Here is a 10493-nt window from a genome sequence, read left to right as displayed (position 1 = left end):
ATGTAATTTTTCAATTTCACAGCTCAATGTTATAAAATTCTGTTAAGCACCTGTGGGCTCAAGGTGCTCATTACACCTCTAGGTAAATTCTTTGAGGTGTGTAGTTTCCAAAAGAGGGTCAGTTGTGGGCAGTGGCTTAACTAGAGTCCTATTCGCCCCGACGCAAGATTTGGATCTGGCCCACTCCTTTCCCACAGCATGTTGGCCCGATGTATGGGCTCTTGTAGCGTTCTAAGTCCTTTTAAAGACATGTGTTCCTCTGTCCACCATCCCGTACTAATGTCCCCCATCCTGGTATATATGTCACCCATCCTGTTATAAAGCTCCCTCATCCTGAGCCCTTTCCAAGTGTATATCCTCGATCCTGTGTCCCATCTTTTTATTATGTCCCCTATCCTGGGCCTCTACAGGTATGTTCCCCTTCAAGGTAAATATTTGGCCCCCTTCCTGGGCCTCCATTCTGATTATATATACTGTATATCCCCCATCTATGGTTTGATTTCTTTGCTTGTGTGGATTGCAGTTGACACAGAGGCTGGCAGTTCACATCGGCGTACCTTATATGTCAACGCATAACGTCACTTCCAATGCCTTGCAGACCGATGTCAGCTGCTGGCCTTTCATTGACTGGCTATGTGTATTGCGGTGCAGGGACTTGAAGGGTGTCCGCACTGCAATACACTTCAGCTTAATGTGCTCCCTCAGAAGCTCAGTAGTCAGCAGATCCCCCTCTACCCCTCCAGTCGCGGTTGCACTCTCAGCGACATCGATTATTACGCTCCTGCCTAGTATTTATCGCATGTATTATACTATAATATTCTATAATATGTAAGTGGTGCCAGGTGGGCTATCCTAAGACATGTCCTCAGAGCACTGATCGCTTCTACACCACAGAGGCACAACCCTTGATTGTTACAGACTCCTTGTAAAATAATAATCGTGATTGTAGGTCATGGTGGTTCTTTCACAGAAATCCTAGAACTATAGAATGGTAGAGTTGGAAGGTTCCTCCTGGGTCATCTGGTCAAACCCCCGCTCACTGCAGGATTCCCTGTATCATCCCACACAGATGTCGGTCCAGACTATATATTATTTGATGGTAAAAAAAAAAAAAAGTCATGCTTTTTTTTTTTTTCTTGTTTACATTGTATCCCTTTCTTGTAAGTAATATAGTTTTACAATTAGCCACATATAGTAATTTTGGCCAACGTAATGTCCCCCATCTTGTTCCCCTTTTTTAAGTAATGTACCCATCCTGATCCCCACTCTCTAGTAATGTGCCCATCCTTGTCTCCCTTCTGTAGTAATGGTGCCCAGCCTGTAGGTAATGTGCCCCAGGCTTGTCCCCATCCAGGTGTATTGGACATGGATGGGACCGATTCGTGGGAGTCTGGGACACAAGGGTAGGTGGATGGTCATGCATAGGGATGTAGCAATGTCGCCAGCGGCTCGAGAGCTCTCTCAGCTCTCTCTCGAGACTCCTCGAGCGCTCAGCTCTCTCACTCTCTCTCACTCTCTCAATCTCACTCGTCTCACTCTCTTCACGCTCTCGTCGACTCGTCTCTCACGACTCTCACTCTCTCTCACTCTCTCACTCTCTCACTCTCTCACTCTCTCTCTCACTCTCTCACTCTCTCACTCTCTCTCTCTCACTCTCTCACTCTCTCTCTCACCTCTCTCCACTCTCTTCACTCTCTCCTCTCTCTCTCTCTCACTCTCTCACTCTCTCACTCTCTCACTCTCTCACTCTCTCACTCTCTCTCTCTCCACTCTCTCTCTCTCTCTCACTCTCTCACTCTCTCTCTCTCTCTCTCTCTCTCTCACTCTCTCACTCTCTCTCTCTCCTCTCTCTCTCACTCTCTCACTCTCTCACTCTCCTCACTCTCTCACTCACTCTCTCATCTCTCACTCTCTCACTCTCTCTCACTCTCTCACTCTCTCTCACTCTCCTCACTCTCTCACTCTCTCACTCTCTCACTCTCTCACTCTCTCACTCTCTCACTCTCTCTTTCACTCTTTCACTCTTTCACTCTCTCACTCTCTCCACTCTCTCTTTCACTCTCTCACTCTCTCACTCTCTCACTCTCTCACTCTCTCACTCTCTCACTCTCTCACTCTCTCACCTCTCTCACTCTCTCACTCTCTCACTCTCTCACTCTCTCACTCTCTCACTCTCTCACTCTCTCACTCTCTCACTCTCTCACTCTCTCACTCTCTCACTCTCGTCACTCACTCTCTCTCTCTCTCTCACCACTCTCACTCTCACTCTCACTCTCACTCTCACTCTCACCGCTTCATCTAACATTCAGATGACCGTTTTGCCGCCGCCTGCGCAGAGTCAAGTTCTCTCTGCACTATTCCAAAGGTAGCCGCCAGCCAAGCAGATATAAGCAGGTGAGGTCATACGCATCAGCGGTTTGCCTCTGATTGGCCACCGGCTGCCATTGGAATAGTGCAGTGAGAGCCTGACCCTGCATAGCACCGGTAAAACGTTCATCTGAAATAAAGCAGTGAACAATGACTGATACCACCCCCCTTGGCGGACACTGCCAATGCAGGGGCCGCATGTGCCTATGGGCCGCAAGAAACAGCCTGGTGGGGTCGCGTGCAGCCCACGGGCTGCGTGTTTGAGACCTCTGATCTAGACTATATGCTTCTGTTAATACATCCCACAACTGTTTGGCTTTTTTTTGCTGCTGCATCACACTGCTGACTCCTGTGTATCTGTCAGTATTCCTAAATCTTTTCCACACGTGCTGTTGCTTAGTCCTAATCCTCCAATTTCTGTATATGCTTTTTCAGTTTTCTTCCCCAAATGTAGGATTTTACATTTCTCCCTGTTAAATACCACTCTGTTAGTTATTGCCCACTGTTCCTGGTTGTTTAGATCTTTTTGAATCCGGTCTCTCTCTTCTCTAGTATCTCTAGTAAATCCTATAGAATAGCATTGTCTCAACCCACACAACAAGGTGTAACTGTTTAGTGCATAAAACAAAATAATATATTAAGAAACTCATGTAGAGAAATAATGAGATGAAAAGATAGAAATCTACGCAGACATGTAATGCCTTTGTGTCTTTTCCCCACACGGCGCAGACAATCAATACCTCGGAGACTTTGAACAACATTTCCGTATTAGAAATATATCGGATATCGATGCAATTCTACGTGATCTCTGTGTCCAGCAGCTACTGAGGGAAGAAGAATACCAAGCCGTGATGGAAAAGGGGGACATTCGAGGAGAAGATCGAAGAATTGTGCCATATTATCGGTCACTGGGAGAATATGGAGAAGTGTATGGCTAATAATATAGTGAGAAAATACAATGAGAAAAGGATCAACTGGGAAATAGACAACTGGGGGAGCATAGGTGATCCCAGGGGGCGGAGAGGTGATCACAGGGGTAAGTCTGGGTCACTTATCTGACACTCTATGTCTTCATCTATGTAGATTTAGCAATAGATCCCAGCCAGGGTGTATTTCTATAGAGCGGGCTCAGGACCCGAGTCTGCTCCACACTGGGCAGATGCTGACTGTGATACCCCAGCCAGCATCTGCCTCTAACTGCAGCAACCAAAACTTGCTCTGATCTCTCCTGTTAATTGAAATGCCCCTTTCAATTTCTGACAGTGGTATAAATAGCATGATTGCAATGTGATTGGCACACAGAGTTTTGCACACACTTCGCCGACTATCATGGTGATGTTGGGCGCTGTTCATATTGCAGATTCTGACACTCGGCCTAATGGTTTCGCCGGTGTCTGGGGATCAACAAAGTCAAACTCGGGCGTCGACCTGCTGTGTGCTGATTTCATAGACAGGCTAGCAAGAGGTAATCTCTGCTGGTCTGCTTGCTCGTTTGATCACATGTTGTGGGGAGGCCTATCCCATCTGCTCCCCTCCTATTTATTCTGGTTGAATCCTTCCACCCATGCCAGCTATAGTTTATCTATGTTGGTCTGTGAGTTGTGGTGTCCCAGACTCTCTGGTGTGCTTATTGCTTGGTACGGTTGTGGCATTTACTCCTGTTGTTTTTGTAGCTTTATTCCTGCCCTTCTTTTCCTCCTAAATCTCTTATTGTCTTCTTACTTTTTGTGTGTGCACGCTGTGTGACAGAGTTTTGGCTTTCCTTTGTCAGTCTTTATTTTTGTGTTTCATCACATTACTCTACCATCCCTCCCTAGAAGGAGGGGGGAATCAGAACAGGACTGGTCAGGTGCAGGGCCAGGAAGGAGACTCGGGCATCTCCACCATCAGGAGTATCCATGAGATTAGGGATAGCATAGCGCCCCTAGCTTGAGGGACAGCTTAGGAGCCACGGTTCCCCCGCTATCCCAGAGTCATCATGACAGTGATTGAGGAGTGCCTGTTGAAGAGCCCCAATCACTGCCATGTTGTTCCTGCTATGTAGCCCATGCTGCTTCTGGGCTTCACAGGAAGACAAACAGTTATACACTATAATATTGTGGTATTATGTAGAAGGGATAAAACTATTGGACGTTTTAGTCTCCAAAGGGGTGAAATAAAATAAAATAAAATAAAATTAAAAAAATGGAAAAGTAAATAAATAACAGATTCTAGTCAGTGCCAGGTCACTTTTGCGACACAACAAAAGCCGTCAAAACAAATATTAAAAAACAGCGGAATTGAGCTCTTCTCACAATGTACACTTCACATGGAATTTTATTTTTCACTTTTTTTTAAATAAATGGTATCATTATAAAACTAAAGTTTATCCCATGAGAAACAAATTCTTATGCAAATATGTTGATGGAAACATAAAAAAAAACGGCAGGACGGGCTAGGACCTGGTACAGGCAGGAAGAGGACTGGCAGGGCAAATGGGACAGGATGAGTGGGTGATCTGACAACTAGCTAGACAGTACAACTGACTAAGAGACTTGAGGGTGTTGAACAGGCACCTTCCCTAGTGGGAGGTATACCTTAAATACCCAGTACCTCTTAGCGATAGGCTGAGGCACTTTTTAGGAGGGGCATGCTGCCCCTTTTTAGTGTGATGATCCCCAACGACTGCTTATTTTTGGAGTAGGGCCTATATTTTAAGCATACTCCAAAAAGATTAAAAATTCTGCTAGGGCTTATTTTCAGGGTAGGTCTTCTTTTTGGGAAAACACAACATCACACAAAGTGTGGAATAGAAGCGTAATACTGTCTCATCACAAAAAAGAAGTTACCAGTGTTTTCAGAGCCTAAATTGGAATGATATCTCCAGGCTCTAGTGTAGAGAAATAATCTGTAAGTAGATAATATAAACTTTGCAGACGCAATGATTTGCTTTCGCTCTCATCATCATTATTATTTTTTTATCACATTGCAGTCATGGGAAACGTTATAAATCGTCACCGGCGAGGTGTGATTAAAAAGATAAAAGCTGTAGATCCAGTTCTACGTGATCTCAGGGACCAAAATCTACTGACTGAGGAGCAGATCAATGATGTGATGGAAAAGACGTCCTCCGAGGAGCAGATGAGAGAACTGTGTGATGTCATCAAAACACTGGGATGATGTCCGTAAATATACGGCGTATAGTGTGCTGAAAAGATACAATGAGAAAATCATCAGAGACCTGGAAATGGTGGACAGGTTCGAGGAATATGCTCCCCTAGGACTCTGCAGATGTAAGTGTGGACCTCTGTCTGACCTACTATATCCTAATCCACATGTACTGTGGAGAAAAGAAGGATTTGATCCTTTGCCAATTTTGCAAATCCCCCCCCCTACAAATAATGGAGAGGTCTGTAATTTTTATCGCAGGTAACATAAACTGTCACAGAATAAAAAAATCCAGAAAATCCCATTGTATGATTTATAAATTAATTTGCATTTTTTTTTTTTACATAAGTATTTGATACAATAGAAAAATAAAACTTAATATTTGGTAGAAACCTTGTTTGCAGTTGTAGAAAGGACGGCGGGGTGCTTTGGTAGTTGTAGAGCAGCCATGGATCAGCACTTTGCACCACCGCCTCCGTTCCACTACAGGGGAAGAGGTGCTGGTGTCAAGGGAGAAATTTAGGTAAGACTGCTAATGGAGCCTTTGTTCAGGGGCAGGCGCAGAGGACAGGGCCAAATTGGCTATCTGTGCAGATATAATAAATGATTGATTGCTCTCAGTGAGAGAAACAAAATTAAAATTTTGTAGTTGATACCTTTTTTAATGGCTAACTAAAATAAAATATGATGTTATAAAGCAAGCTTTCCAGACTTCTCAGGTCTCTTCCTCAGGCATGGTATGACAAAATATCTGAAGAAACACAAATATATACACAAACAGAGCAGCGCGATGCATAGTAAAATGACATTTAAATAAACACTGAGCTTGGAAAGTGAATCCTTAATTAGCTTTGATTAGTGGTGTGAGTTTTATTGTCCCAATATCCATGTAGGATCAGAGGTCTGGTGCCCTCAGTCTCTGGAGCTGACCTCTCAGATTTTGTAATGAGTCATAAATCCTTCTGAGAGTTTGAGTCCTGTGTCCACAGAGTTAAACATTGTGATGAATTTGTATTCCCAGACCCTGCGATGGTCTGTGATCTGAAGTTGCCTTTTAATATGACAACTTTCATGTGGTTTATGTTGTGTCCTGGAGCACAGAAATGTTTGGCCACAGGTAAATGGGTTTTTTTGTCTGTAATTGTGTGGCGGTGAGATCTCATCCTTGCTCTCAGTCTCTGTCCTGTTTCTCCAACATAGAGGTCCCCAATAGGACATAGAGTGCACAGGATTAAGTACACCACGTTGGAAGAGGAACATGTGACTGTCCCGGGAATCTTATAGTCCTTCTGTGTGTTAGGGATCTGTATCTGGTCTTTGGTCTCTACATGAGCGCAGGTTTTGCAGCTCTTTACATTGCAAGGATAAGTTCCTCTTGGTGTGTCTAAGGGCAGAGAACTTCGGATCATGATGCTCCTTAAATTAGGAGGTTGCCTGTAGCACAGCAATGGAGGATCTTTGAATATTGTTTTTAACCGGTCATCCTTGTGTAGAATGGTGGGTGAAGTTTCTTGGCCGTACTTCTCAGCACCTCGAGCTGTGGGTTGTAGGTCACCACCAGAGGTACTCGACGATTTTCCTCTTTTTGTTTGTATTCTAGGGGTCCTTGTGGCTCTAATGATCTGATCATCTATGGAGGTGGGGTGGTAGCCTTGGTTTAGAAATGTCTTTTTAAGATGGGTTAAGTGTTCATCCCTGTCTGCAGGAACAGATACGATTATATCTGAGGGCCTGGCTGTAGACAATGGACTTTTTAATGTGTTTGGGATGGAAACTGTCCCATCTGAGGTATGTGGGACGGTCAATAGGCTTCCGATACACTGATGTCTGGATTGAGCCATTTTGAATTTTGATGGTGGTATCCAAGAAGTTGATTTCTGTTTTTGAGTGGTCCAATGTCAAGTTTATGGTTGGATGAAATGCATTGAATTTTTCATGAAATTTTAGAAGCTCTTGCTCAGATTCGGTCCAGATTATTAAGATGTCATCGATGAAACGGAAATAGGCCAATAGTTTGAGGTTGCAGGATGCTAAAAACTCATTTTTGCATCGCTCTGCCCTGTTTTGTGCATATATTTGTGTTTCTTCAGATATTTTGTCATACCATGCCTGAGGAAGAGACCTGAGATGTCTCGAAAGCTTGCTTTATAACATCATATTTTATTTTAGTTAGCCATTAAAAGGTATCACAACTACAAAATTTTAATTTTGTTTCTCTCACTGAGAGCAATCAATCATTAACACGGTACCAAAACCTTTTTCTTTTGATATAATAAATAACTCAGAAACAATGACCACAGAGACCGTGTTCACTCTTTGAGTCAGTGTTGGCGACTGACCCGTGTAATGAATAGCTCAGATATTAGTATAACATTTCAATCTTTAGACATGTACAAAGTATCAAAATTTGTCTTTTCTCATACATCAAAGCCGTATAGGGAGGTTTGGAGAGAAACTTAGAAACATTTCATCCCACAGATAACATATTCCTTCTTTTTGTGAAACCACTGATAAGACTTTCACTCATCATAATGAAAGCCTTCACTCTTCTTTGTTTGTACACTTGTTCACCAGCTTCACTCTCCCTGGTTAACACCCTCTTGAACATACAGCTTAGAATCATATTATGGCGTCAGTGTGATTTGTCATATAGACACGCACATATTTTGCAATGACCTCTATACATGGATTATTTACATACACAGATAATCTTATTACATCTGAACAAACAACCTATAGCCCAGGCTACCTTCACAGTGGGACTTGTGGTGCTGGACACACTCTTGCAGGCTGTAAGCGCTAGGACTTCCTTACTAGTGATGTGTCGGTCATGAACGATCCTACACAAAGATCCGGCTCCCTGCTGTGACTGACAGGAGCCGGATCCCCAGTGAAAGCCACTAAATTTTCTAAACGGCTCTTTTCGCCACTGCAGACCCCGCCCACCTATTGATAAACCACGCCCACTCAACAATTTAATTGGTCCTTGTAAGTGGGCGGGGTTTTGGCAGTGTTACTACAATCTTAAATATGTGTTCACCTGGGGTGAACAAATATTTAATAAGGAGCCGAGAACGATCCGAATGAGCCGGCTCTTTTTGGTGAGCGGAGCCATGGGAACCGGATCATCAAAAAGAGCCAGACTGCCCATCACTATTCCTTACTCTCCTTCTGGGCCACGTCCCAGCTGCCTACTGTAGCAGGCCCCAGTGTCCCCAAACACCACACAGAAGCTGTATTCTTTTCAACCAACAGTTACAAATGCTTTACATCACGCCAATGGCGGGCACGGATCTTCAGCATTACAGGGAATACCAACTTTAGCATATACAGTCCTTTGGACATCCGCTCCACCACTCCACTGCAGCTGTTGCCCTTAGCAACCGGAGCCGCTTTCAGTTTACCGGCCAGCCATGTCCCTGGTATTCTGTTCCTAGAGACCCTCATCCCCTCTCTCATTTTCAGTCTGTCGGGCAGATTCATCTAGACCACTTGGAGGTCCGTCTCCCACCCACAGAGATAGCTATAAGCCGTGACAGGGGTCCCTGGGGATGGCTATCTTATGTCCCAGTTTGTCAGGACCTACTCCTACTCCTGAGGAGCCCACTGACGTTCAGTCTGGAGAGGGGGTTTGTAGGGTATACGCCAGGGGGCAGCTACCATCCAGGATGTCCAGACTTCACCCCTTTTTGGGACATGGTTCAATCAGCCCACCTCTCACCAGGGCCCCACATGTCCAGTGCCGGGATATGACCCTGAGGGTCTCAATTTCTTTACCTCACACCTCCTACAGGTGGGGTATCTCTCTGCTACTCTTGGGGACACTCCTGTTATTTCCTGTTTTTCCTAAGCTTTTTACTAAGCTCCTCCCTGCCATTAGCTGTCCTTGGCCTCAGAGCACCAAGGGAAGTAGCTTACCCTATGTGGCCAACTAGTGGCCATTTACCAAATACACACAATAAATGCAACACACTTTATACATAGCCAGTCTGCAGGTCTGGGGTGGGCTGAGCCCTGCACCCCCTTACACAGTCAGAGGTCGGACGTTTCCTAGTTCTTGACCAGGTTTGCACACACTACAGCAGGGATTTTGTCCAAATCCCCCATACAGATCTTCTCCAGAACTCTCAGGTCAGTCCTCCATACTGATCTTCTCCAGATCTTTCAGGTCTCTCCTCCATACAGATCTTCTCCAGATCTCTCAGGTCTCTCCTCCATACAGATCTTCTCCAGATCTCTCAGGTCTCTCCTCCATACAGATCTTCTCCAGATCTTTCAGGTCACTCCTCCATACAGATCTTCTCCAGATCTTTCAGATCACTCCTCCATACAGATCTTCTCCAGAACTCTCAGGTCAGTCCTCCATACTGATCTTCTCCAGATCTTTCAGGTCTCTCCTCCATACAGATCTTCTCCAGATTTTTCAGGTCTCTCCTCCATACAGATCTTCTCCAGATTTTTCAGGTCACTCCTCCATAGAGATCTTCTCCAGATCTTTCAGATCACTCCTCCATACAGATCTTCTCCAGATCTTTCAGGTCACTCCTCCATACAGATCTTCTCCAGATCTCTCAGGTCAGTCCTCCATACCGATCTTCTCCAGATCTCTCAGGTCAGTCCTCCATACAAATCTTCTCCAGATCTTTCAGGTCACTCCTTCATACAGATCTTCTCCAGATCTTTCAGGTCACTCCTCCATATACAGCGAGTACGGAAAGTATTCAGACCTTTTTAAATTTCACTCTGTTTCATTGCAGCCATTTGGTAAATTCAAAAAAGTTCATTTTTTTCTCATTAATGTACACTCTGCCCCCCATCCACCCCCCTTGACAGAAAAAAAAGAAATTAATTTTTTGCAAATATTTTTAAACAAGAAAAACTGATATCACATGGTCATAAATATTCAGACCGTTACACGGACCCAGCTCAGGCACGTCCGCACACCTCTCCTGTGTGCTATTCGACTCTCTCCTCACTAC

At 44.5% G+C, this 10493-nt stretch overlaps 1 protein-coding gene across 1 annotated transcript in view; it reads left to right on the top strand.

Moving 5' to 3' along the window:
* Nucleotides 1–5593: 5593 nt before the first annotated feature.
* LOC142302827 (uncharacterized) overlaps nt 5594–10493 on the top strand; it is a 34449-nt gene continuing 29549 nt past the window's right edge. The window contains exon 1 of the mRNA XM_075343937.1: nt 5594–5639. Within this exon, the coding sequence (XP_075200052.1) occupies nt 5594–5639 (46 nt within the window). The remainder of the gene's footprint in view (nt 5640–10493) is intronic.

This window comes from Anomaloglossus baeobatrachus, chromosome 4 (genome assembly GCF_048569485.1).
Source record: "Anomaloglossus baeobatrachus isolate aAnoBae1 chromosome 4, aAnoBae1.hap1, whole genome shotgun sequence".
NCBI lineage: Eukaryota > Metazoa > Chordata > Amphibia > Anura > Aromobatidae > Anomaloglossus > Anomaloglossus baeobatrachus.
This window is presented reverse-complemented; position numbering and strand designations above follow the sequence as displayed.